At 41.2% G+C, this 25,149-nt stretch overlaps 1 protein-coding gene across 1 annotated transcript; it reads left to right on the top strand.

Moving 5' to 3' along the window:
* The first annotated feature begins 173 nt into the window (after nt 1–173).
* On the top strand, nt 174–23,253 carry cnstb (consortin, connexin sorting protein b). Its single transcript, XM_030047028.1, has 11 exons — nt 174–334; nt 3,625–4,219; nt 5,437–5,546; nt 9,179–9,209; nt 12,835–12,921; nt 13,097–13,208; nt 14,844–14,865; nt 14,981–15,068; nt 15,985–16,271; nt 21,768–21,912; nt 22,923–23,253. Exons 2-11 carry the CDS (start codon nt 4,132–4,134, stop codon nt 23,129–23,131), a joined length of 1,179 nt encoding a protein of 392 aa, XP_029902888.1. The 5' UTR covers nt 174–334; nt 3,625–4,131; the 3' UTR covers nt 23,132–23,253.
* Nucleotides 23,254–25,149: the final 1,896 nt, after the last annotated feature.

Here is a 25,149-nt window from a genome sequence, read left to right as displayed (position 1 = left end):
CAGCCAGCAGCCCAGCTGGCCCCAGCATCCCCCAGCAGCCACTGTGACACATCTGCCGGAAGATGGCACCCTTGGCCAGCGAGTGAAAACCCCAAAATAAATAAATAAATAAATGAAAACATAAAAGCATATACATTTTGCAGTGAGGGGAGATAGAAAATGCCCGGATCGGATCGTAAACAACAACCATGGAGGCGCAGGGAGCATCTCTGAGGAGGACGGATGACAGCCTGAGCCTCATCTGGATCCTGCTGTAGTCAGAGAGGCGAGCGGAGCGCGTCGGCGGCAAAGGGCGTCGATATCTTGGCGAGAAACTGCAGGACATCTAGCAAGAGTGAGTATACTGTGGGCTATTCCCTGTTCTAATGTCCTGTGGTGCCCGTATTCCGCTTTAGTATCTTTTAACTTGCATCAGTTACGATGTAGAAGGGCTGGGGCGAAGGATTAATGTTCATATTCTCTGGATGTGCCACCTATTCTGCTTGAGCAAAAGACTTAAAATACTATTATTAATTTTAGAGGGATGTCATACAAATATCTTAGCATAATCAGCCCTCGGAATATTTAATGAGTAACCTAAGGATCACAGTACGAATATAATAAAGTATTATAAGAATGCCATAAACTCGCTGTTAAGTATCCTGCCGCAGACACTATGAATCTCTACAGGGTTGGGTAGTGATTTTTCGGACTCTAATATCCTAAACCATCACATAGCGTATTTCAGTCTCAGTGGACAATAAAGAATATTATTTATAAGTGGGGGAAAAAATCATTATGCTATTAAATTGCATTGAGTCACGTGATGTAAAACGAGGCACAAGTGATGAGAAATGGATGTAGGCACGGTAACCCGCTTGTTTAAGCTGGAGGTGCTGTGATATGGAAGCATCAGCTGCACGCGCCCCCGCTGCACATGTTCATGTTTTGCATGAGGAGCACACACACACACACACACACACACACACACACACACACACACACACACAAACATGCAGACACACACAGATGCACACATGCACTGCCACCCACTTTTGTGACAATTGTTTCATTTTCAAACAGGACTACAGGCCATCCATTGACTGCTCACACAAATCCAAGTATTGTTTTCACTTAGTGAGCTGGTGCAGTTAACATGTTTGAACTGCCATTTTGTGTGCACAAGTAATTTACAGAATGGATTCCGAGTGTATCCTCGGCTTGTACCACAACAAATCAGAGCAATGAATGAGTAATGGGAAGGCATGCATTTTCATGAGTAAAGTGAATGGAGGCTCTGTGCTGTGCTATCTGAGCCATGCAGTTATGTGGAGTTGGACGGCGATGACACCACCTCATGATAGCAAAGTATTAATAAGAAAATGGTAAAAGAAAAGAACAATAAAAGCTCCAGAAGCAATCTTACAATCTAGAATCAAACCCGATGTTGTCTCTTTTTTTGAACAGCCCATGTATGTGCAGTTATATCCAAATCATGTAAGATATAAATCAAATCAATCAATCAATCAATATGTAACAAGTGATATCTCTTATTTGAAAACCTAAAAAACATTTGTGTTGATTTTCATGTGGACTCTGGTACCTGAGTTGCCATTTCAACACGTCCTATGAGTCAGTGACTGCTCCCAGCGTTTGTACCATGTGTCACATTCCATGTTGTAGACTTCTGAGATGTTCACATGGCTGCTAATTTGCCACCTGAGTTGCATTGCTGCACGCTGTTTTCATGCCCTCGGGCCACTCATGCTGAAAACCTGCATTTCATGAGATGGAAATAGTTTTTAGCACATCAATTGGCTCTGCCATAGCCTGCCTACCCAGTCCCGTTAATAGTTTAGAAGCCATGGTTTTCCCTTGCTTATGGAGAAACTTCTGGGTAAATTTAGCATTGTGATGGGAGAGATGGAGTTCCTCATACAGCACACTAATTTTGAGTTGTTTATAACTCAGTGGGAAGAGCACGGGAAGCCTCAAAAATAGATTTATGCACTCATGTTGCATCGATGAAGGCGCCCATCATAGTATAACATATGAATTAGGAAGCCTCTCTGAAAATCCTTACGCAACGGAAAAAGCAATTTTGGCGTGGGAAGCTGGAGAGACTGCTTGATGGATAAATAGATAGATAGATAGATAGACAGATAAATAGATTTTGATTGAACCATATCTGCTTACTCACTGTAAGCCTGGATAAAAGCGTTGACTAAATGCCTAAAATAGAGATTCAACATGAATTTGCTCATGTTTTCTTAAGAGTGGTGGCTTCCTTGAGATAGCCACCATTTAAAAATGTGAAATATGCCGGGAAAATCCCTTGCTACCAGAGATGGGTGATATGGACAAAATCAAATTTCACTTCATGATATTTTTGACTGAATACCTTAATACTGATATTCTGTCCGTACACAAAATATTTACACGATTAAATTTTTGATAAACAATCAGTCATTTGGATTTGATGACCAAACAGGTAAAGGTAAATAATAGATCACACAGAGCCATCTATTATGTTCAGAAAACTGCATCCCTTTACTGTAATGCAGCCTTTAAAACCAAGAAAAAACAACATGTATGCCAGATCATGATATCACAATATCCAAAATCTCAGACTATATCTAGTCTCATATCATGATATCGCTACTTGATATCGATATATTGCCCAGCACTACATGCAGCACACTCCAGTCATGCCTGAGATATGATGAAATCCAGTATCACTGATTATGAGAGTTCAAGCTTTAACTTTCAGCTTGCCCTGCAGAAACATAAGCTTGTAATCATGTTAGCTTCATATTCAGTGCAGTATTATCATGTCAATAGAGAGGACTAGATTTTCCATTTCAGGCTTGGATCTGATGTTCTTGGCCAGAGCAACGTACAATTACAGCAAAACTGAACAAGTCGGTCACACACAGTTTGACTAGCATGTGGCCTTTGACTTACAGTAGCCGATAGACTAATGTTACTCGCAGTCATGTACACTCGGATTCAGAAGTCTTGGAAAAATAAATGAATACATATATGTGTGTTTCTCAGTCCGTGTTCAGTCCAATCCAAGTTGCAGCACTCTCCCAGTCAAAAAATGCGGGTACATTATGCAATCAATCAAAAAGGAAGAGCTTGTGTGTTGTAAGTGTCCATTTAGAAAAGTTAGCCAAAGTTGAAATTCCTGGATAGATTCTGGGAGGTGCTGTGTTTCACTTCTCAACCCTGCGTCCTGATAGAGGAAGTTGGAGGAAGGTATTATTAGTATACAGTGTACTGTAAGTCTGTGATGTAACATACATTATTAGTATCTCTACTCACAGACTAATAATAATTTAGTTATTTTCAGTGTCATTCAGAATGAAGTGCTCTGCCATGCCTGGAGGGGCAGCTATGGCTCGGACACAAAGAAAACCCTTTCAGACAACATAACTCCCACTTCACTAGCACTGCTTGTTCTCCTGCATTCATCTCTCTTCTTCCTCTGTCCCCTCTGTCTGCCTGTCCTCTCTCTATCAATCTCCTTCTCCAACAATCATCTCAAGTCTAGAGGCGAGAACATATTGCATGCATGTCCCTGAAAATGGCCGAGACTAATTCCACCGCCTCTTTAAAATGTGGCTATTTAATTTCTAACAGATTGCTGGAAAAAGGAGGGGAAGCTACACTTTCTGCCTGGAAGAAGAGAGAGAGGAAAGAAACAGGGCAAACATTTCAGAAGACTACAGAGACTATCTGGGAGCACGGAGAACTACATTTCCCACAATTCTAAAGCCCCGCCATCGCAGACTGTGCTAGAAATTTCAAAAGCTTTCCCCTCTTGACCACCCAAGAGAAGTGACAGAGGATTAAATCACAAACCCCTTCAAGTGGGACCACAACTCTAACCTGCTGAGAACCTCAGAGGCTGAGCGACATGGTTTGATTCCAAACATTTTGCAGCATTAGGACCCCTTTTCAATCTTCTTCAGGGCCCACTCAAAGCTTTTTCTTCCAACCAAAGACTTATATTCTGGAAAAAAGTCAGTAGCAATTGATGCTTTTCCACTGAGGGCCCAAAGATATTCAGCTACAGCCCACTGGAGGATCACAGAGCAGCCTTTGGGCAGCATAAACACAGAGGAGACCACCAGGGTGACGGAGGTGATGGGCAACAAGAACACAAGCCCCCACAAAGGTCTTAACACCGGGGCCACACAGAAAGAAGAGGGGGCGTCCAACGATGGTGCCACAGGTATAAAACCTTTTTATTAATTATTTTTTGCATAACACATGAATGCAGTGTGTTGCCATTCTCTGCAGTGTCAGCTAATGAGGATGCTCACATCTTCATAAGTCTTCAGCATGCTCCAGAGTGTTAGTTTATCTTCTTTAAACCATCCTGGCCTGGCATTAATCAGGCAACGCCAAGGGAGAATTAAATGATAATACACCTTCTTCTGCTGATTGAAAGCTTTGTAGAACAAGTTGGAGCTTATCCTCCATCTGTGGGCTGTGATTTCCCCACATACTGCAGCAGCAGCCTGCTATAAGCACGGCTTAAGATGCTCAGGATGATGCAAAGCTTTAGCCTCAGCAGATACCATCAGATGCTTACATTGTACTCCACAGCTGGATTTGATATGAAATGTCATGTAACAATGGTACAGCACAGCTAATAGTGGCTAATTGTGGATAATGGCTGCAGACTAGGGGCTGACAAGCTGTCACCGGTGGCAACCTGCTGAGGTAACAGCCTGTTTGTCAGTCGGCCTCAGCATCAACCGACTCCTGTGGGATGGCTGTGCCAGACGCACACATGGTGAATACATACTGTACACTCTGATGTGCAGACTGTGGCTGCTGAGGTGCAACATGCAGCAAACAGGATATTTTGACAATAGTTTTTGTGTTTTATTTCATCTTTCGTGAACTGGTTAAAGTACCTGACAGAAACCTGTATTATCCATCAGCTGCAGGGCTTTTATTTTATAAGTTATACCTCTAATAATCTGTAATAATCTCTAAGATTGTCATATCTGTTTTTCTTCTCTGTGTAGTTGACTGATATAACAATATTGAGATTAAAACTGTTTCTAGTTCATGAAAAGCCTGTAGATTTGCTTTTCAGGGAGGTCTATCCTGGAGAAAAAAAAAAGCAGGAAGTGATGAAGTGTGTGTTTCCAGTATCAGCGGTTTTTGTTTGGTGAAAGAAGAAGAAGAAGAACTGGGTAGCTATTATTAGCTGTGAAATCTATCAAGGCTGAACAGAGAAAACACAGCAACTTGAAAATCCATGGAAAAAAGTGATTGTACAGATTGTACAAAAAGATTGTACAGATTAGTAAAGTTAAAGGCAAAACAAGGCAAACAAACAAGGATCTTGCAGAATACCAATACACTGCTGAAACATTTGAAACATTCAGTTTATTTTGTAGTAACTTAGAGTTTGTTTCTGCTGTCTTTTTGGAGGGAGTGTCTGCAGAGATGGACCCCCGGGCCCTAGCCCCGAGCTGCTGGCTTCCCTGCAGGCCCTTGGAGACAGCAGTGACGACACACTGCTGCCACAGTCCCTGCACCAGGTGTGTGTTTCTGTGCGAGGCGTTGCGAGAAAAGCGAGAGGAACAATATTATTTTCCCAGCCCTGTGCCTTTATTTAGCCCAACAAAATGGCTTCATGTTGTATGTGTGCATGGTGGTTTTCCTCTTGACCTGATTTTAATGTGTGTTCTTTGTTTTGTGAAATGTCATCCTCTGGAGCTGTGTTTCATCACCTCTTTTTAAAAAGGACTCCCTCTGATTTAGCCGATTTGCTGTGAGAGAGACCAGATAATCCCCAGAGGTGGGATTTATCAAGCATATCAGAGTAGCTTGCTCTCCAGGCTTTATGTTTTTATGCACTTCTATCTTTCTTTTTTGCTTTTACTCAGCCTTGCTCTTATTGCAGGTTAAGTGTGATGCCTCTGCTCTCTTGTTCATTTCTGTACTTTCCACCCACTCCGCCTCACTTCGTAATTATGGTGTTCAACTCGACAAGCTAATTAGAGGTGTGATAAACACAGTGTAACTCATTTGTTTTCTCTGTACACTTGAAGAAGATAAAAAAAAAGAAAAACCATCAGCTGTCTCCATGTTGCTCATGTATTATATAACGATTCCCAGCTACACTTAAACAGCATGATTAATTGGACTCAGCTATGCCAGGGCCTTGAAAAGCTTGTAGTTGACTTTGCTTCTCTGCCAGCTCTAGTAATCATGGAGCTAAGACGTAGCTGTTCTTCCTCACGTACTTCGAAAGGAAAAGAAGCACCGATGATGCTGAATGGTGGTGTTTGTAGCATGTCTAAAAAAACAGACATGAACCCAATCATCATTACTTTATTTTTGGCTGCTTCTTACGCATATGGGTCAAAACATGCAGGACTTGTATTTATCAATTAATTCGGCTCAACTGCAAAAGAACTGAACAAACAAATTAATAGAACAAACTTTTATTTCTATATAAAAATAATTTCAGACTGTTATCTTGCTTTGGGAGTGTATGTAAGTATTAGGGACGGACACGCAGGCCTACATTTAGCAGTGACTGGGTCCATATTTGGTCATTAAGATCTACTATTTTTGTATACTTTGGGAATGATCTTCTTGACTTTGTTTGTAGGAAACATTAGAACAAGCCAGAATATCCCAGAAAAATATTTTTAGTTTCACAGAGAGGTGGAGTGAGGACACAGTTGTCTAACTGGAGGGTTCGCAGACAGCAAACTTCATACTTGTTAAGATGTTTCCATCTGGTTGCCGTCTCGCTGCAGAAGAAGCTCTGTGGTCAACATCAGACACATACTGTGGACAACATGCTGCTTAAATGGTTTGAGTGGGTGTGAAATTAATTAAGGATGCATAGAGATGCATAGACATGCATCAGTTCAGTGGTATACTGTAGATACGTTCCATGGGTAGTCGATGCTGCTGAATAGAGCACCAGTGTTTGGTCTAGGATGTCATTCATCCCTGTGGAGATAGGAAATGATATGTATGGCATACAGTAATGCAGTGAAATCAAAATACAAACATGCACACACTTTACCAGTCCAATTTGCAGCTCAAATGCATCTACTTGCATTGGTAATTCTGGCTGTTATATAGAAACAGCAGAGTATATTTGTCCATTGTGTATTGGTCATTGTGCAGCTTGATGTATGGGTTGTTTCAGGTGGTAGATACATAAAGGTCTACATTACTATTTAAGTTCAATACTGATGAATTTGCCAGATGTTAATGTGACTTTTAGCGAGAAGGGATTACAATAAATACAAAATACAGCTACATATTCAAAGAGCACCATGTAAATAAAGCAGTGAAAGGAGAACTTAATTGGATAACCAGGGAATCTGCGACAAGGGTGAATAATCTCTCTATTAGAAATAGTTAGGTTTATGGTTATGCAGGGTTAATGAGAAATTCAGTCTATTTGAGTCTATTAGTATGTAGTTGTGTGATCTGATTGTAAAGTGGGAGTGGCAAACTGCAGCAAGGGCTTAGGACTTCTTATATACAGACATGAGCAAGCTGCATCTGCTGAGTGCCAGTGATCCTTAGTAATTTATTTTTTTCTCTCACAATATTGCCAGCTAAAAAACATTATAATACACTAACCCTTGGTATTGGCATAGATAGTCTTAACAGTATATGCACTGTCCCAAACACTACAGTCTAACCAACCAACTAAAAATAGTTGTTTTTTGATGTTTATCAGACAGTCCATTTTAAATCCTAACAGGCCAGTGAACGGACACAGTCATACAGTAGATTTGAATAACAGAATAATAGCTTAATTTCAGATTAGGCTGAAAAGAAACATCCCCCTCTCTAAATTGTGCACTAATTGTGGACTTGGAGGTACAAGCACTTGCATGGGAAAAAGGCAAGAGAGACATGCTTATGACCGTAAGTAGATGCATGTGACTTCATGCACATCGTGGCTCTGCCTCTTTGTACGAAGCTGTCATGTGGTCTTCCTCTTTGAAGGGATTTGGAGAATTTCAGACCGGCACACCTGTTTGATCAAGGAGCCAAATTAGTGTTTGACAACAACGCGGTGACAACGCATGTGTTAAGAATCCTAACAGCACAATGTGCAACGCTCTTTGTGGATTATGTGTCTTTTTTTTCAGTGTGCAGGCTACACAGTTTAAAGTCACTGCTTGCTGTGTGACTTCATGGGTCAGTGGCAATCCTTCAGATTAAACTCAGAACATAGATTCATCATGTGACTTGATTCAGAGTTACTAGCAGCTCACTGAACACAAAGGATGCTGCAAGGCTATTTAGGGCCCACTCACATTGGCAAGTTTGAGCCCGTATCGTGCTAAAGCCAAAACCCCCCCCTCCCCAGTCCCCGGCTGGCCTGCACTCACATTGCCTTTTTCCCAAACGCGCCCAAGCACGATTGCCCCCGGTGTGCGCGTCATCACGTTGAAATACGACAACAACAGGCATGGCCCGACGTCATTATAAATCAATGTAGTTCAAATACATCATGTCTTCCTTTTAACTAAAAAACGTTTGTGGTCCTTTTAATCAGACATGGGATGTTTATTTACCTTGACAGTTTCGGAGGTAACTTCCTCCTTCTTCAGAAAGGTCCAACTGACAGCCGGAGCGGCACCTGTCAGATCTGGCAGACCGGGTGACCGGGTGGCCGCACACCGCGCGGTGCCGCGGCCAGTCCCGGCCGGTGCCGACGCGGTGCCGGCCAGCACCAGGTCTGCCGGATCTCCACACACAGACTGCTGTACTTTCATTATAAACCGACTTTTGTTTATACGCGGTTGCAGCAGCACAACGGACAATGACACAGACAACATGGTTGATTATTGATTGCGCAACGCGGCCATTCGCCGGTAATCGCGCTGCGCACATTAAACAGTTTTGCAGAGGCAGGAGGAAAGTTGCATGATTTACGTCCGCGCACTGCGTGCGTGACCGTGCATGTGCTCATGTACGCGCCCGTACCGTGCAGAAGCACACCCCCTCCAACCGTGCCAGAGCGGGGGAAGTGTGCTGTATTCAAGCACGATACGGAGCGATCACACTGGTCAAAGAATCCGGATTTTAAGGGCAATCGTGCTTGGGCGCGGATCAAACTTGCCAGTGTGAGTGGCCTCTAAGTGTTCCTCCTCTGTTTAATCAGTTCCTTTGCATTTCTTTTCAGATTGCCCTGGCCTGCTCGCTCAAAGAAGACTGTATCCTTTCAAGTATTGAGTGATGTCATGTCTCTTATTTTACTATGTGTGGTGTGACATTTGCCACTCACCAGTATTTCCAGCAGTGTTGTGACTAAGCTACAATGACACTAGTGATGATTTGACAAAAAAAAAAAAAAAAAAAAAAAAAAGTGTTTGCCACAGTATGGACTAAGAGTTTCCATCTGCATTGGTTTAGCAGGGGTTTCCCCTGAATGTCCTTAAGCAGAGCAGAACAGCAGAAAGTTTTTCAAGATGTCATTCTTACCAGGAAGGGTTGTGCCTTGATCTGGCAAAAGTCTTGTGTTCTAGTAGACAATTCATAGTTTGTTTAATATTGTGTTGTAAGATCAGCAAAGCAGCAAAGATAAGAGGATTCATTAGGAAAAAAATGTATAAAGTGTGTAAGCACAAAAATATTATAGAAAATGAGCTATAATCTAAATGTAGCAATGTAATTGTAAAAATATTAGCATAGTAATAAAAATGATAAGTAATAAAACAGAATATAGACAATTGCACTGATATATTAAGCTGCTGAAAATTTCACCAGGATAAGTGGATTGTATGGATGTGATGTGGAGGAGCATGGAAAACGAACATGTAGGCGTTTCTGAGTGTAGATGGCCTACACTCAGAAACGGCCCCGAGCTCCGCCTAAAAAGAAAATCCAGGCAGAGGGCAGAGTCTCTGCAGACACACACACCATCACACACTTCTAGTGGCTCATAAGTGATGATTGAGGGGGGTTATTCTTGTATGAATCTATACATTGTCTTTCAGGACAATGCCAATCATTCTGCCTTTAACAAGTGCACCCACTCTCGCCTGTGGATTGATCTATAGTTGTTAATCACAAAATGACTACAAGACAATTCAAATATGGATGAACCTGCTTATTTTTCAACCTGTGCTTCCACTTCTGTGCTGTAGATATAAACATAGACAGATAGAAGTTCGCAGTCTGCATGTGGAAATAGTATGGAATAGAAATAGAAGATGCAGACATACAGCAGACATACTGGAACTTGTCATACACCAAAACAATACATAAACTCTTTCTGTCTGTCTGTCTGTCTGACTTCCTGCCTGTCTTTCTGTCAAACTGACAAACTCTCCTTGTCCGTACATCAGTCTGTGTTGTTGTCTGTGTGTTCGTGTGTTTCTCAGCTGGTGGGTGTTTCCCCATAATTTGGCTCAAAGCCCTGAAGGCCCTGCAGTTGTTTCTGGCGCTGGGCCTGTTTGTGCTGTTGCCCTGGAAACTGTCCTGCATTAGGGAGGACAGTGTGTGTACTGCATGTATGTGTGTGTGTGTGTGTGTGTGTGTGTGGTGGGGTGTGGGTTGATCAGGAAATATTTTAATCTTGACTGACTACAGTAACATCCCCTTTAGAAAAAAGTTATTACTTCACAGCTCTTTGGAGCACTGTGAGGATTTGCAATTTGTCTGCATTTGTTTGACAGCCAATTATTTCACTACACCACCACTTTCCTGTTGGTAATATTCTAGAAAAAGCTTACATGGTTTGCAGATGTGTCAGTGTTTTCATTTCAGTTTTTGCTTTTATGCAGTATCCATTATTGGGTCCTCAAGAAAAAATGCTTATTCAGAGCTTTTGAATAATGCATCTGTCTAGTATGTACAGAAACAATTTGATTTGAACTTTGAGATGAGTAATACTCCTTTCTGCCTCATTTCCTGTTCTTTCTCGCACTTTATGCTGTAAGATCACATTCAATTTAAAACAATATATTGTTACATCTGTTGTCAGTAAAGTGTGTGTTGTCTAAGGCTCATAAAGAGAAAGGATTAGAAACGCCAAAGCATGTTTTTGAGGGCTTGATCGATATCTAGGTATTATTTGAGAGAGGCATTATCTCCGCATGTGAGAGTGCATATGTTGAACTGCCAGATGTCCTAGAAGCGTTCAGTGCTCGTTTCTCTGGTTTAAAAATGAAAAGCAGGTGAACATGTCTGCCCAGTGCATTGCAGTTTTCAAAGCAGTGACGCAGGGAGAGGGAACACTTGTGCTTTTTCTCCTCACCACTGTATCAAAGTGTCAAAGTGCCCCCTGAAGTTAGCAGGACCACCAAAGACAGTGAATTAGCACCTGTAGTTGCAGCACATCCCTCTCCCAAAAGTTAATGCTGCCATCTTTTTACATCTCTAAAAAGCATAAAATGTCCTTCAGGTATTTCCAGAACAGCTTGTGCAGCATTTTTGTAGCCAAGCACCGTGAGAGCATAAGTCCAGCACTCTGCCGTGCGCTTGATGGTCCTGCCAACTAAAGCAGACATGCCAGTAAGCCAATAACGCATAATTTTCTCATACTGAGGTGAACTATTTTCCTTTATGCTTTTCTAGGTAGCACTCATTGTAAATAACTCTCGATAAGAGCATGCCTGAAATGTGAAGTATCAAGTCCTTGACCTTTTTTTTTTTATTTAAGCCGTCGTGTTCATTTGCTGTTGCCCTGCAGTGTAAGAGAAAGAAAATGCTCTTATGTGTGTAGACACGTCTCCATTCATCCTCTCTCACAATGTCGCCTGACCGCATGCACATTCATCCTGGTCATTATGTAATTTCCTCAGCCTGTTGCTATCTTTGATGCTATCAGACAAGCGGACCATGAAGTTCTTATATATTTTCAGGCATTTAGCTGGTGCTTTTACTCAGACTTTAATTACAGTGAGTGAGCAGAGAGGGCTTTAGTCCTGCTCAGCGACACTTCAGCAGGTTGACTGTCAATGGACAACTACTGCAGCGACTGAACCTTTGTACTTTTCAAAGCAAAGGGATAGTCTTTCTAAACAAAAGGTTGCCTGAAGACCTCCTGGTTTCAGTGTTTGGAGCTGATTTGTGTGTTATTATAAGGCAGTGTTGATTAAACTGCCAGTCTTTCCTCCAGAATAAGTCACCAGCCTCATACATTTGTTGAGTTTCAGGGAAAATTCAAGTACATGTCTTCATTTTAAGTATGAATACATGCTTTGGTGTCATGCTAAAAATGATAAAGAAGTCCTTTTAGATGATATTGTTGGGTATGAGTTAATTTGTACCTTGGTGCCTGCAATTATTGAGGCTCCCAGACCAGTGGACCATCCCTTTCTAGTCTTTTTATATCACTGCTGTTGGATGAAAGTTCCAGGAAACGACAAAAATAAAACCTTGTGTGTAATTTTTGAAATTGTACAGGACTGGGTTTTTAGTGAGCCTCAGTCAAAGTCACTCAGGATTAAAAAAAAAAAAGGAAAGATGGAAAAGCAAGGAAAACCAAAGAAACTTTGATATGAAACCATGAAAATCAGCTCCATTGCAGGTGGAATGTAACAGCTGAGATACTTTCTTGTTATTATTATTTTAAAAGTAGGCTATATTTTTTGGCATTTCTAGCCACAGTAGAGAGAGACAGGAAAGGCAGGTGAGAGACAGGGAGGATGACATGCAGTAAACGGCTTGGGTACAGACTTGAACCCAGGACGCTGCAGTCAGGATCCAGCCCTGAAAAGTGGCATGCGCCCCACCTGTTGAGCCACCAGCTCGCTCCAACAGCCTTGATATTTTATAGCATCGCTGCACATGGTGTTGCTGTGTGTTGTTGTCTTTAACTGCTGGTGCTACCAGACCAGTGGGCCGTCCAGTTCCTACAGCTGGAGAAGCTCTACCATGAGCGTCTGCTGTCCAACCTCGCCGCCCTGCAGGACAACTGGGGTACTGCATGCAATGACTTTCTCTGCTCAGTAGAGTCTATTAGCTGCTGTTAATCACTGATTAAAAATAACAATATGATTAAATCAGAGCTTTTGTTGTGTTTTCATGCGTATGTTGTGCGTGCAGATGCATGTATGTTCATGCATATCCACCTGTACACCATATGTGTTTCCAGAGAGCCAGTGGAGGGAGAGGAGGAACACTGAGAGCAGTCTGCCCGCTGAGAGCAACAGCATTGGACAGGAACACATCGAGACCCTCAGCCAGATCTGCAAGACACACCAAAGGTACATCAGCACAGAGCCTGGACACACAGCACTTACCACCTGACAACCATGAAGTTACAGTAACCTGCTGCACATAGCTTACTGTTCGGACACAGTATTTAGACTAAAACTAAGACAAATTTGTTCAAGAGACTGTTTGCTATATTCTGTTGAAGGAAGGGCTTGCAGATTTGTTTTAAAACAACTCTGAAAAATAAAAGACTGTCATATTAGTGGTTGTGTGTTGTACCAAAGGGGGAAATGTCAAAGCCAAAAAGATGATAATATTATAGACTTTGCTTTCTTGTCACTCCAGCATGGCAGTGCGTCTCTCCACAGTCTGCAACAACAAGGCTTGGTTGTTTCTGACAAGATTAAAAACAAAAGTTGGTAGAACAGCTGCAAAACACAGTTTGTGAATGCATAAATCATGCGAGTGCAGATGTAAGATCACCAGATTCACATACTGATAGAATTAAAGTAGGACGCTGTGATATAACAGATCTGTGGTGCTGTTATAAGGCGCCTTTGAAAATTGAAGGGGGTTTTTCCAAAATGAGCGAGCTGGGGAAAAGTCAGAAAAAGATTCATGGCACAAACCAAAGCGATACTTTGTAAAGATAGGAATGCAGGCAAGCTGACTTATTATAAACCTCACTTAGTAATTATTTTCATTACTTGTTGAGGCTGCTAGGACCATGGCAGGGAAGGTGCACTTAAAAAAGGTCTTTTCTCATCTTGTGAACAGCCATCATACCTCATCACCAGTACAGGCTTTGAGAGAAAAACTCGATGGTTACATCATTCTGTGTAATGCAGAAAGCAATGTACATGCATTCAATTAAATTGACTTTTACATCAGACCTGCAAGCTTGAAAAAAAAAATGGTGTTCCGACATTTATTTATTGCACTTATTGGAGTCCTGCAGTGTGTGAGCCATTCATTTGTGTTTTTTCATCATTTGCTTGTTTTTCACCTGCCCTTTTTTGGCTTTGATTTGTGTACATTCCTAGTTTGCAGACAACTGAAACAGCCTGTGAAAAAAAAGTCCCAACCTCTTGTTGTTGGGTCTAACCCTAAATTCCTCTGCCATTACTATTATTGATGTTTTTTTTAGAACCATGTTTGTCACTCTTACCATAAATGATGGTTTTGTCTCCCATGTGAAGAATAAAAAAGTTCAAATACTAATTGAGGAGTCAGGCACCAATACTATATACTGATAAAATAGTGAAGATACATTGATGGTATAGAGATCCTTGGGCATAAACTAGAAAATCAATATTTTTGACAAGATGATATTTTGGAGATACATGTTTTCCACAGAAAGCTGAATTTCACCAGGCAGCTGGTTTGCATGCCAGACGGCCCTGTGCCCCACCTATGCCGTGTCTTTCTTGGTATGTTTTCACAGCCGCAGTTATTTCATGTAGGCGGATTTGATTCAGCTGGATACCAAGTGCTGCTTAAAAGGCCTGCAGACATATTAGCTTTAACTTAACTTTATCCAACCTCTCTCTCTCGTCATCCCATTGTTTGTTTACCTTGTCTTTTATTCTTTATTTTTCTTTCTTGCTTGGCCTATCTCTCCATCTCTTGCTCTTCCCCTCTGCCTCTATGTGACTTCCTGTTACTGCCTGGATGTCATCACTCAGACCGTCCCTCAATGTTGAAAAGGTAAGACATTTTAACAGCTCCCCTTTTTACAATTTCGCCTCACTGAGACCACTTTCAAAATTTGCTCTCTTGTACACAACAAATAACTTTGCATCAACTGTATCTGATTCAGCAGATCACGCCAAACGCAATGTTGAAAGACCTTCAGAGTATAGTGGGGCCATGGGACAAAACTGAGATACCGCCATCCCACAATGGAAAAGGTAAACAAGCAAAGTATTTTTTTCTATGAGAGGAGAAACAATTTAACTGCAGCATCAACAAGTCAGTCAGACGACTGCAACATCCCCTGCCAACACCTCAGCCCTTTAATGTCAAAATCATCAATTCATTTTTATCTTGCAGTCCCACTGAGCATTTCATTTTTTATTTTTATGACTCAGTGTGGAAAGGTTATAAAAATGTGACACTGATGCCGCCTTTACCCACCAGATAGACACAAGCACATAAACAAGTAGATGGGGCCAACACAATTCATCTGCACTCATGAGGGACGCAATAAAAGCCTGCTGGCACTTCTCCAGCATGTGAGTTCCTTCCAAGGGCACTTAAAATACAGGAGAGTGGGGTGTCCGCTCCTGTTTTTTTTTTTTTTTTCCTTCATTCAGATGGTGGGGAACAAGAGCTGGAGACAGAGTAGAGGAGCTCTGTTGCGTTTTAGGCTATTCCACCATTTCTGGGCTTTTCAAAGGCATTTTTCTCTCAAATTACCAGCCCTAATCCTGGCAACAGTTGCGCTATGCTTTATCTGCTAATGTACACAGGACAACAAAGGAACCATTCAGCCAATGAAGATTTATGCTACCCTGTGTAAATATTGGTCTTTTTCACTCATGATGTGATTGATTGACTTTGGAAGGCTCAGATCATGCTGACCAAGGTGTATGGAGTAATTTTTGCACATTTTAGAATTACAAAAAAAAAAAAAAAAAAATCATCCATTGATATCAGTTATTTTGGAGTGGACTGCTGCAGAGTTGCACTAGCTAACTAGTTTTACTGCGTTTCAGCTGGCACAAGGGCGAGTAGATAATGACTTTAAGCTCTCCATCAGTGTATGCTCATATAAAGCCTAAAGCTTGACTGACAGTAATGGCCTTTGCCTCTCTCATATTCCAGACAACAAACCTGAAACAACACACCAGGATGAAGGAGAGGCAGAGCAAAGTGTGAACGCAGAACCAGAGCAGCTTCCGCCACACACAGACCACCAGGGGCAAGGCGAGGAAGAGGAAGGAGGAGAGGAGGAGACATATGAGGAAGGGCAGGAGGTGGGAGAGGAGGAGGAGGAAGAGGAGGATTTGTGTGAGGAGACGCCAGAGGAGGAGGAGGTGAAGGTGGAGTGGCCGACAGGAGTCCCCCAGGCCTCCGCCAAGGACCTGGCCAAGCTGTCGCACACAGAGGGGGTACGAATACACTATCTTGTCTGCCTGCCTGTCTGTCTGTCTGTCTGTCTGTTAGAACCCATTTGGGCATTATAATAGGTCTTGAATGAACCGACTGTAAATGGCTAGGTCAATGGCTACATCATTTGAATTTATTATTATTATTATTATTATTATTATTTGGCTGAAGGACCCCTGATATGAAAATATAATTTGGTTTGTGTTAAATATTAAATTGTTTTATATCGCATACTTGAACTCTGACAAATTGATAAAGATTGAAATAATAGTATTCAAACTAAAATTTATATATTTTAATGAGCTAAACAATAGTGAAATTAAACTATTCCTCCTTTGTTGAGGACCCCCTCGATCCCTCTCAAAGACCCCTCAGAGCACCAGAACCCCAGTTTGAAAACCACTGAGCTAGAGTAACAGTGTATAATATACGGGTATTAATCTACACAAGGTGAAATGGAAAACCACTCCTGCAAGTTGTCAGAAATGCTTTTCAACAGAGTTACAGTAAATGAAAAACATCAATCAACTGCATACACAGAGATAAGATTTGGCATGCAGAGACAGGAGGGGGAGTGCGTGCAAATCAAAAAGGAGGCTCACATTGTCAAAAATGGATTGTCAGGATACTTGTGGATAGGGGAAAAGTCAAGCAAGATGCTCAAAATAATAAATGAATGGACATTGTGAGAGGTGATGATGAAACCTGCAACCTTCTTAAGGAGGGAAAGAGAAATCTGATCTCAGTATGAGCACTGGAGACAGATTGTAATGTCAGGTGTAATCCAGTTAAATCATATCTAGACATGATGTGGATATGAAATGCATGTTAATTCCTGGTGTTACGGAAGCCCATGTGGGAATGAATGTACTGAATGTGGCTGAATGCCATCCCAGATCTTTTTAAATTTATTATTCCTGTCTCACATTTATCACTCTCACCTTTCCTTCCTTCCTTCCATCTGTCCTTCTCCCCTTGGATTCATTCGTTCTTCCTCACACTGATTCTTCCTTCCTTCCTCTTTTTGATGTTTTTTTAGATCTTCACTGTCGTTTTTCTACTTTCTATAGACAACAGCAGAAAGTGAGCTGTATTTTTTTATTTTATTTATTTATTTATTTATTTATTTACGTGGTCTTGACCCACAGCTCCGCCTCCTTGTTCAGACACTCCCACAGCAGATCTCTGTGGTTCCTCGGTGAGATCATCTCCAACCTCTGTCTGTTCCAAAACCTTCAGTGGGCCCGCCCATGTGAGCTGGTGTGGCCTGACACTGGGGAAATACACCCAGCCAAATGCACTGATAATTGATCTTGGGCTTGAGCTGAGAAGCCTCCTTTCCCTGAAACACAGTGAGCTGAAGGGGCCTCTCCTTAGAGGTGGGACTGAAACCAGAGCCATTCAAAACAAGTGGTGCAGGCTGAAGCATTAGCATCAGCGTGGCCAGGATTACAGCTGTTATGTAATCCAACTGAGGTTTGACTGGCTTCGGTGTGGGTGTGACTCCCATTGTAAGGAACGGAAAGTTTTGTGAGTTTAAGTAGGGGGTTTTCTACATACACAAATTCTAGATACTTGTTTTATTTCTTAACTTAGTAACATCAGAAGCATCTACACTGAGCCAGCTGACAGGAAAATTTGATTCACTAGCTAAGTAAAGTAGAAAATTAAATTTACTGTCCTGAAATGAGACCTTAATGTTAATTTTGCCACATTAGAGAGGACAGCATTAAGGAACACTAATAAGTTTTAGCCCTTATTGACCTTAAAATTAAACTGTGTTTTTTCTGTGTTTTTTCTACACATATTAGCCGTTTTCTTTAAATATATCACCAGTTCACAGTGGAGCTCTTATATTTCAAAAAGGACTGAACCCAAGAATTTTCAGATTTGAACAAGGGAAGTGCTGAGCTAAAACTAAAATGAACATCCCTCTCCTAAAGCCAAAAAACGTAACTCTTTCTGAAGCAGACATTACATCTTGACAATAGTGCAGAGTGAATTATTGTGTGATTTCTGGCTTTGGAAGAGAGCTTTTCATTCTCACATTCACACTTATTTTGTCCTGTCTGTCACAATAATATGACTTTATAATCTGTGTAGCACTTCTCTTTAAATCACCTAAAACCACCATTTTATAGGGACACTATGGAAAATCCAGAGTTGAATATGGTCTAATATTTCTGGATGTTTTCCAGACAGTTGATCCAACATGATATCCCAATGCCTTTGCAGAGATCTACTGAATTAGAAGACCAGAGCTTGATATTGACCCATTGACCTCACAGAATAATTGGCCTGTAAAATGTGACATCAAATAAAGCTTACAGCTTGAGAAGTAACCCAGTTTCAATAGCCGGGATTATGACTGCGCAGCATGTGTTATTGTTTCTACCCTGTGGTTAGAGGAGAGATTATGATCAGGTCAAAGGGTGTTCATCACTTTGGGTGGGTGGCGTTAAAAGCGCTGCCAGGGATTTCACTCCTCACTGACCTCTGTTGACTGCAGTGTGTAACCGCAGTTTCAACATCAGAATGAGAAGCAGTGAATTTGCCTTGTTAAAGTTGGTCACATGGTGCTGTATTGTGACAGCAAATAAGGACCACAGGAAGATGCTACAGTATCTACCTGGCAAATCAATTTAGGATTAAAAGAAATTTAGGGGTGAAGGCAATGTTTGTGCAGTTCAGACAAATTTCATGGTGTGTGGCAGTGACAGGGAACATTCATTTTTGTACCATTCCTAAAGATTCACTGAAATGAACGATTTCTGTGGTGTACCAACCTATAAGAGTGTACCAAGGCCCCACTTCCTCACAGTAACACTTTGGAAGAGCTGCAGAAAAACTACACCCTACCGTTAACACCCAACACAAGACGTACAGTATACCATGTATACCACTGAGAGTGGCTTTTAAATTTCCACAACATACTCACTGAAGTGCTATTATTTGTAAAATTTTGTAAAATAATTACACTTATTGTACTGAGTGACATTAAGGCAGTGCTTCTTGTACAACTTATTTTTACAAGGAAAAAGAGATGGTCTCTGATATGGACTGATTGCATATTTATTTATTTATTTATTTATTTATTTTAGTGAGAAATTTAGTCTTCTTCTGTGTCCTTGGACAGACAGAAGCATCAGTAGAAGACTGTTCGCAGCCAATGGAGGAAACGTTGGATTGTTGTCCTGGTCCTTGACTTGGTCTGTTTGACCTCTGAAACGTCACAGAGCAAAGTCAGTGCCTGAACTCTTCTTGATGGAAGTAACCATCAGCTACAGAGTGAACGGGCCTGATGACTCAGACACTCTCAGACTCCTACCTGATATGGTGTCAGAGGAGAGTTGAAGCTCCTCGTTGTCAGCCAGGCACAGGCTCAAGTCCTCCTGCCCTGCAGTGATGGCAGCAGCTTCAGCAGGGAGGGTCAGAGGCTCCAGAGGAGCTGAAGCACCAGAGGACACCATCTCTGTGGTGGATACTGTGGCCTCCTCCAGGCCAGGTTCCTCGCTCACACCTCGGTCATGGAAGTTGGTGGAGTTTGCAACAGGAGCAGAGTCAATTTTAAGGGTGGATGTGGAGTCCTCCTCCTGGCCAGGCTCTTGGCTTGAACCTCCGTCATGGGAGGAATCATCCCGTTCCATCTGAAAAGAAGACAAGTTGATTTAATTTTTTGGAAAATGAAACTAGGATATTTTTTACTTTGCAGTCTCATGTTGTTACTCTATGATTCATGTGAGCAGCTCTTCTTACCTCTGTGGTCATCAACACTTGTGATGTTTCTGCATGTTTTGGGGGCTGAAAGATGGCAGAAATTTCCCCCGCTGTGGTGGCAACAATGCTCTCCAGCACATCTGAGCTGAAATGGTTTAGCTGAGAACCTCCACAAGCTTCAAATAGAAAACAAACAGAAAAGTTTTCTTTACTTTTGCTCTATTGCCTGCTCATTTGAAACACAATAAGTCAACATGAGCAGAGTTGATGACAGATTGAGTGGAGGACTGTGTGTATGTCTCACGGCTCCCTGAAGGTCTTCTTGCCCTGCTCCACCAGCCACTGGGTCATGTCTTCAGCCGACAGCTGAGACAAGAGCTGGTTTTGCTGCTGAAGCCTCAGCATCTCCACCATCAGTTTTCTCTACAAGAAATCAGAGGGTTTACACATGTAAAGTATGAGAGACACCTGACTGAAATTATCAAGTGTTTTATGTCTTGGTGTGAGCCTGAAAACAAAAAGGTGCTCTTACCTGTGAAAGATAATATTTTTTTCTCCCAGCAGATCTCTATGGTCTGTCTGTAGACTGGGGCATTGAATAATTCCTTATAAAGGAAATTGGGGAAATCGTTAGTGAAATCATTAGTAATTATTTCTTACTCAGTGTTTTAGCTACAGTGCAAAATATCATAATATAACTGCAACACAAAATCCTCACATATCTCAAATAATTGTGGCTATAAACAATTGAGCAATGAAGAAAATATTATTGGATAATACTGCTAATTTACATTGCCTAAAAATTCTGCCCTGTATCAAGGCCCATACTCCTCTCTTACACATTAATATCACATTAAGTATTATTATTATTATTACATTTATATTAAATTAAACCCATTACAGAAAACTTTTAAGCTTACCACAGCATTGTATTGTGGGTCATTTTTCTTTTAATAGTCAACAGTTTTTTTCTTTTTTTCACAAAGCATTTTGCAGGAAAAAAAAACAGTTTGAGTTCTCTGTTATTTCTGCATTCTTGAAGCATTACTAGCACGCAAGGCCTCAAATTTGAGCCAGTGTAATCTCTACTTGACATGCATCAAAGTCAGACTATGAATCAGCAATGACATTTCTAATAAAGATGCCGGTTGTACTTGCCTTAGTTTGAGGTCTGATTTACAGGCATGTGAGTGCTGCTGTGCTCCAGTAGAGCTTTAAGTCTAGCAACACCCCTGCTCTTTGCTCTACTCCATTTCATCTGAAAATATTGCTGCTTGGCTGTTGACTAATAGGCCTTACTCCTTTGTTGGGCTCTCTTCAGTGAGTCCCAGTGAACTGTCGCACTACCTCTTCTAAATAAATAAATAAATGCAAAGCATTGCATGGTCAAACACCAGGTCTGAATTATTTTGCCTATCTACCGCTATCTATCTATTTATCTTTTTAAGCCCATTTTTATTGTCTTTCCTTTGTGTTTGATGTTATGTCTTACACTATGTCTTATCTAAATTACCATTTCAGTGCAATGCACTGTTTCACTACCCCACTTTTATTATTCTACTATTCTTATTTTCAGCCTTATTTTTATAGTTTCTTTCTAAGAAGTGTTTTGTAACTAAGCTTTACTTATGTCTCTCCATTTACGGCAAACTTTGCACGTCAGCACAACAATGAGAAAACTTAAAAAAAAAACAAAAAAAACCACCATGTTGCTGGTAGGTAGAAATTATTTTTTCAATACCCATCCTTAATAATTTTCCGTGTCTCTGTTTCTTTTTCAGAGTTCTTCCCCAGATGGTCTGGTGTCCATTCTGAAGAGGAGGAGAGCGTCGCTGGATGGATTGCCTCCCCCCGGCCCTGCTGCTACAAAAAACATCTCCAAACGCAAGGTTCGCTTCAGTGAGCCAGAGGACGGCATAGAGCAAGGTACACACCATACCACTTGGGCAGGCATACACACGCACACACACATAGGCCATAATACGCGCTATAACACTAGCACACAAACACACATAAAATCGTTTCATCCTCAGTGAGCCAGAGGACGGCAGTGAACACACACACTCTCGACATGCAGACCCAGTCAGAAAGACATCATACATCACAGGTACACACATAGAGTGTGAGCTGCCTGTTGACAAATGACATTGTTCCTCAGGTTTTAATTAATTTTATTGATTGTTGTTACTATTGTTTTTTCCATTATTAAAATAACAGCATTTCACTGAAGCTGGTTTGGTTTCCACATATGAAGTTAGTTATGGGATCTGTCCTGAAGTTTAAGGAAAACACTGGTTCAACAATTGCCAAAAAGTGCAACATTTTATGTTCAAAACCTTGTGTCTTTGAGTCTGTCTCATTTTGTTTTCCAAAAATATCAAAATGGTAATCCACATGATTCTATCTTTGTTATTATTATTTTGGCAACATCTTTGGTGCTGTGTGCTCATTGCCCTGGTGTTTTTTTTTTTTTTTTTTTTTTTTATAGCACTTACCAGAGATCGCTCTACAATTAAAAAGAAATTAATTTCTGTAGGCTGTGGTCCTTGGTTTGCCTTCACTGCCATGGTGGCTATGACTGCTCATGCCAACAACCCATTTCTTGTATTTATTCCACACAAATTGCTGCCGTTGCCACACAAAATGCATTCATTCGTGTGCATTAGAGGATTTTTCCCAGTCAAGACCTACCTGACGAGTATTTCAAACACCAAATCTAAAAGCTTTACAGAAAAGGCTATAGTCTAAGTCACTATTGTGTTACATAAACCAGCCACAGAGAGTAGAAAATAGCAGCACATTTGAATATGTTATATGAATATGCTATCCCACCATTAGTGAAGTCTGTGTGCTACAAAATGAACAGTAAAAGTATTTTCGGAACCATAAAGAAGCATATTACATTTGTGCTCTCTCTCTTTCTGTGCATAATGCAGACGAGGTGGGTGGAGACTCCTGCCTGATACTGCTGCTATTGTGTCTGGTTACTGTGGTGATCAGCATCGGTGGGACGGCTCTCTACTGCACCCTGGTGGACACGTACTCCAACATATGCACCGACTTCTCTCACAACGTCGACTTCTACGTCATGAACGTGCGGAGGTTCTTCGACGAGCTCAGACACTGGCTGCCCTTCCGGACTTAAATGCTTTATTACCTGTGACAAGGATCTTTTTAGAGCCTATTTTTTATTCCATGTGTGCTAAATTGTACAGTATACAATGCAGAGTGAGGGATGGGGGTGGGGGTGGGGGGTGGGGGCAAAGTTCATAAACCACATCAGCATCTGCAATGTGGCATCAACAATACAGGGCACAGGATCTGTAGGCATTTATGTGTTGAATGCTGTGACTTCTATTGCAAGCAGACTTCTGTGTGGTTACTTCTGTCAAAACGCATTGGAAGAGACTCTCACGGCTCCTTAAGAATCTTGATTACAAACTTATGACCTTGTTGATGTATGTATCACTTACCTGGCGTTCAAAGCGATGGGGGGGGCAATGAAAAATGTGAGACCTTGATCTTGCCCTCATAAGCTAAAAGTTTGGTGGCCTCTGCGGCTCTTAAAGAGCTATGATGGAGGATTCAGACAAATTATTTGCTGAAAACTTTGTGCTGATGTCTGCATGAATGTTTCTCTCCTGTTTACTACCATTTCTGTTTGGATATTGGATCTGAAGATGAACCTTATAGACACCACACAAGAGTGCACAGCTCTTAAAAAGTATTTTAACATAAGAAGTAGCATATTTGTGTACCGGTGTTTCCCTTATATTTTTTAGTAGCAGTGGTGGATGTGATACTCTTGTCTTGTTCCGTAAGCGTCCTTGTTTTGGCCCCAGTTTTGTTTTTTTATTGCTAGTTACAGCAGTACAAGTGCTCTCATTTGGACGCTTTACTCTCAATATGAGCATTAATTTTGCATTTGTTGTATTTTGGAGGATTATTAGACCAAAAGATGATACTTTTCCCATTTTGCATTGTCATTCTCAACAGCTCTAGTTCCTCTGCCAGCCCATCACTGCTGAATGAATATAAAGTAAACACTTGTGCACAGTTGTACACATGTATCGTACTAGTTATTGATGATGTTTCATATTTCGAAAAACAATTTAAATGAAGCTAGGAGGGAGCAAAGATTTTATTATTTTGGAAACTTTTTTTTTTTTTTTTTTTTTTTAAGCAGATGAGCCTTGATGATCCTTTCACAGCCAATGTGAATTTTACAGATGTGTATGTACCTTGAAACAAGGCTTTACTCTTACATTCCTTTTTAAGGTATTTGTGCACATGACATCCAGTTCAAAGGAGAAGCATTATCTCTGATATCGGTATCTGTGCAAAGACATTACATTACAAAGTGCCCTGATTAAAGCAAAACAGCAGCATCATAATTTGCATGACTGACACTGTATGTGTAGATTCAGATGAATCTATGCCATATTGCAGCAAAGCATTTCAGTGTAATCATCATGGTTGTCAGTATGCAATACAGCGATGTATGGGCCATTTCACTATCTCAGGCACATCTCCCTCTGTCTACTTTTGGTGCTCAATGTTTCCATGTTTTTCCTTTAGTCTTTGCTGCCCTCAAATCCATGTGTAGGTCTATCGATTTATATCTCAGTTTATGTAGTGTGAAATCACTTAGAACATGATTTTACAAGCCCAGTGCAGATAGGAGATGCATCTACTTTTTGTTTCTGGATATGACACCAGTCCACATTGAAAAACACATTCAAGAAGTGTTGGAATCTGATCGACTTAATTTTTTTCATCTGCTTGCAGAGCATTTCCCAAGGAACAGGATCTGATTTAATTGTTCATTGCCTCACTTGTACACAGACTTAGTGGGCTGACGCATTTGGGTACCAGTCGCAGGTTTGACATTGGCTTTATCATTTGAGCCATCTCCCATGACAGAAGTTTTGCTGACTGAAGCTCGCAGCACATCCACGAGGCTCAGTGAATTTTAGCTGTCACCCTCCCTCAGAACCTAAGTGATGATGACACAGCACCCAGTTGCCAGCATTATACACTGCATCCACACTTTGAATCACAGTATCAGACTATAATTTAATTTGAATCCAATTTTCAAAGTAAAAAATAATCCTTTCAGCAGCTGGCTAATGGGATTGCTTCGTTCTGACTTGAAACGTACCC

This window comes from Myripristis murdjan, chromosome 24 (assembly GCF_902150065.1).
Source record: "Myripristis murdjan chromosome 24, fMyrMur1.1, whole genome shotgun sequence".
Lineage (NCBI taxonomy): Eukaryota > Metazoa > Chordata > Actinopteri > Holocentriformes > Holocentridae > Myripristis > Myripristis murdjan.
Note: the sequence above shows the minus strand (reverse complement) of the source record. Positions and strands in the feature narration are given on the sequence as shown.

Coding starts and splice junctions, on each gene's coding strand:
- cnstb (XM_030047028.1), top strand. CDS start 4,132: ATGGGCAACAAGAACACAAGCCCCCACAAAGGTCTTAACACCGGGGCC. Junction 4,220..5,436: donor GTCCAACGATGGTGCCACAG/GTATAAAACCTT, acceptor GTCTTTTTGGAG/GGAGTGTCTGCAGAGATGGA. Junction 13,209..14,843: donor ATCTGCAAGACACACCAAAG/GTACATCAGCAC, acceptor GTCATCACTCAG/ACCGTCCCTCAATGTTGAAA.